General features: G+C 37.4%; 1 protein-coding gene across 1 annotated transcript in view; it reads right to left on the reverse strand.

The window, feature by feature from the left end:
• Window positions 1-1,859, reverse strand: part of BLOC1S5 (biogenesis of lysosomal organelles complex-1, subunit 5, muted) — a 64,929-nt gene that overhangs the window by 20,980 nt on the left and 42,090 nt on the right. The window contains exon 4 of the mRNA XM_012639632.1: window positions 515-573. Coding sequence (XP_012495086.1) covers window positions 515-573 — 59 coding nt within the window. The remainder of the gene's footprint in view (window positions 1-514; window positions 574-1,859) is intronic.

Genomic DNA, 1,859 nt, shown 5'->3' on the forward strand with positions numbered 1-1,859 from the left:
AATTTAGTTAAGATATGATTCCAATAAGCAGAGCACTGCCCAGCAAGTGATTCACATACTCCTATGACTATTTATTAAATAACCCATCCACAGTCATGAAGGCTTCCTTTTCAAGAAGAAATACAGATAATCCACTCAATATTTCAGGTTCAAAGGACAGATTTATATTTCCAATCTGGTGGGTATTTATTGTTACATGTAAAAGTCCCTATTTTCTCATTTTCTCTCTCCTCCATGAGACAAATACCACTTTCAGGGAAATGATGGAAACGTTGAAAAGGAAAAAAGAGTTCCGCAATTTCAAGCATAAAAATATTGATGGAGTGACCATGTGACCACACCTCCTCAACACATCTTCAATGAATTAGCCATTTTTCAATCTTTACAAATCATTGCATAAAAGAAAATACACTTGGAGAATTTTCTGATTAAAAGCAATTGCTAATAATATTATATAATGATAATAAACACCCAGGAGTTATATACCCCATTATCTAAATGATCTATTTTTTACCTTTTTTCGTTCCTGTTCCCTCTGTTGTAGTCTATAGACTGAATCATTAGCTGCTTGCACTGAAATAAAACAGATAATGGGTTTTCAATCAGCAGCCCTTGTTCAAGGACAGACGTACCTGGGGTGTAGGGAATACTTGGATTGTTTTAGATCTCAAAAAACTGATATTATTTTGGTGGTGGTGGTGGGGTGGCCAAAAGGGACAAGTAAATTTTGCCACTATATTCAGGATATCACAATTAGAACAACCATAATTCTTATGCTTTGAGCTGCAAGACAAAGGGCATTTAAGTATTAACTCCAATGACAAGTTGTCAACAATCACCTCAGAGTTCTCTAAAAAGACATAAAATGCCTGATAAATTTATTATTATACTTTGATTATGCCTTTACGTTGTCTCTCTGAGTCATTAACTCCCCCCCGCCCCCAGCTTTCTCATTCATACTACTGCTGTCTTGCAGGTAATACTTGATGTCCAGATTGCTTCAACAACTACTATTCTTCTTGCCTTTGCTCTCTCGTCTTCTAATTCATTCTGGGTGCTGCTACAAAATTTAAATTTCTCTGGACCATTTCCATTAAGTCATTTCCCTTTCTTAAGAACCCAAACTGCTAGTAATAGTATTAATATTTACTACATGCCAAGACCTGTGCTAGTAACTTTACATGTTTTATTCCCCTCTTAATTCCACATTCCCGCTAAGAAATAATTACTATTCCATCCTACAGATGACAAAACTGAGGCACAGAGAAGTGAAGTTGTTACTCACAGAGGTCACACAACTAATAAGTACAGGAAAATGGATTTCAAATCAGATCTTTCTGACTCTAAAGACGAGGCTCTTACCTTCAACACTCTACTGCCTCTTTTATAATTTCATCGATAAAACCAGTTTTAATTCTTCAGTTGTTCAAACTTTGTCATCTATCCAGGTATGTTTTATTTCTGTTCATAAATGTTCTCACTTACTTCGTCCAAATAAAGACATTTAGTGTGTAGGTTAAGAGTTAGCCTTAGTCAAACGTAGGCTTGAGCACTCAGTTGTGTGACTGACCTTGGGCAGGACTACCACTCATTCATTCGTCAAGTAGTTACTGAGCATTTGCTACGTGTGAGGCACTGTTCTGGCTGCTGCTCCTAACCTCTCAGTACCTTAGTTTCGTATTTGTAAATGGAGCATAACAGGCTGGGCATGGTGGCTGCAATTTGGGAGGCCAAGATAGGAGGATTGCTTGAGCACAGGAGTTTGAGATCAGCTTGGACAATATAGAGAGACCTCGTCTCTACAAAAAATAAAAAAAAATTAACTGGGCATGGTGGAGCACGCCTATAGCTGCTTGGGA

The sequence above is a fragment of the Propithecus coquereli genome, unplaced genomic scaffold (genome assembly GCF_000956105.1).
Source record: "Propithecus coquereli isolate 6110/MARCELLA unplaced genomic scaffold, Pcoq_1.0 Scaffold141, whole genome shotgun sequence".
Taxonomy (NCBI): Eukaryota; Metazoa; Chordata; class Mammalia; order Primates; family Indriidae; genus Propithecus; species Propithecus coquereli.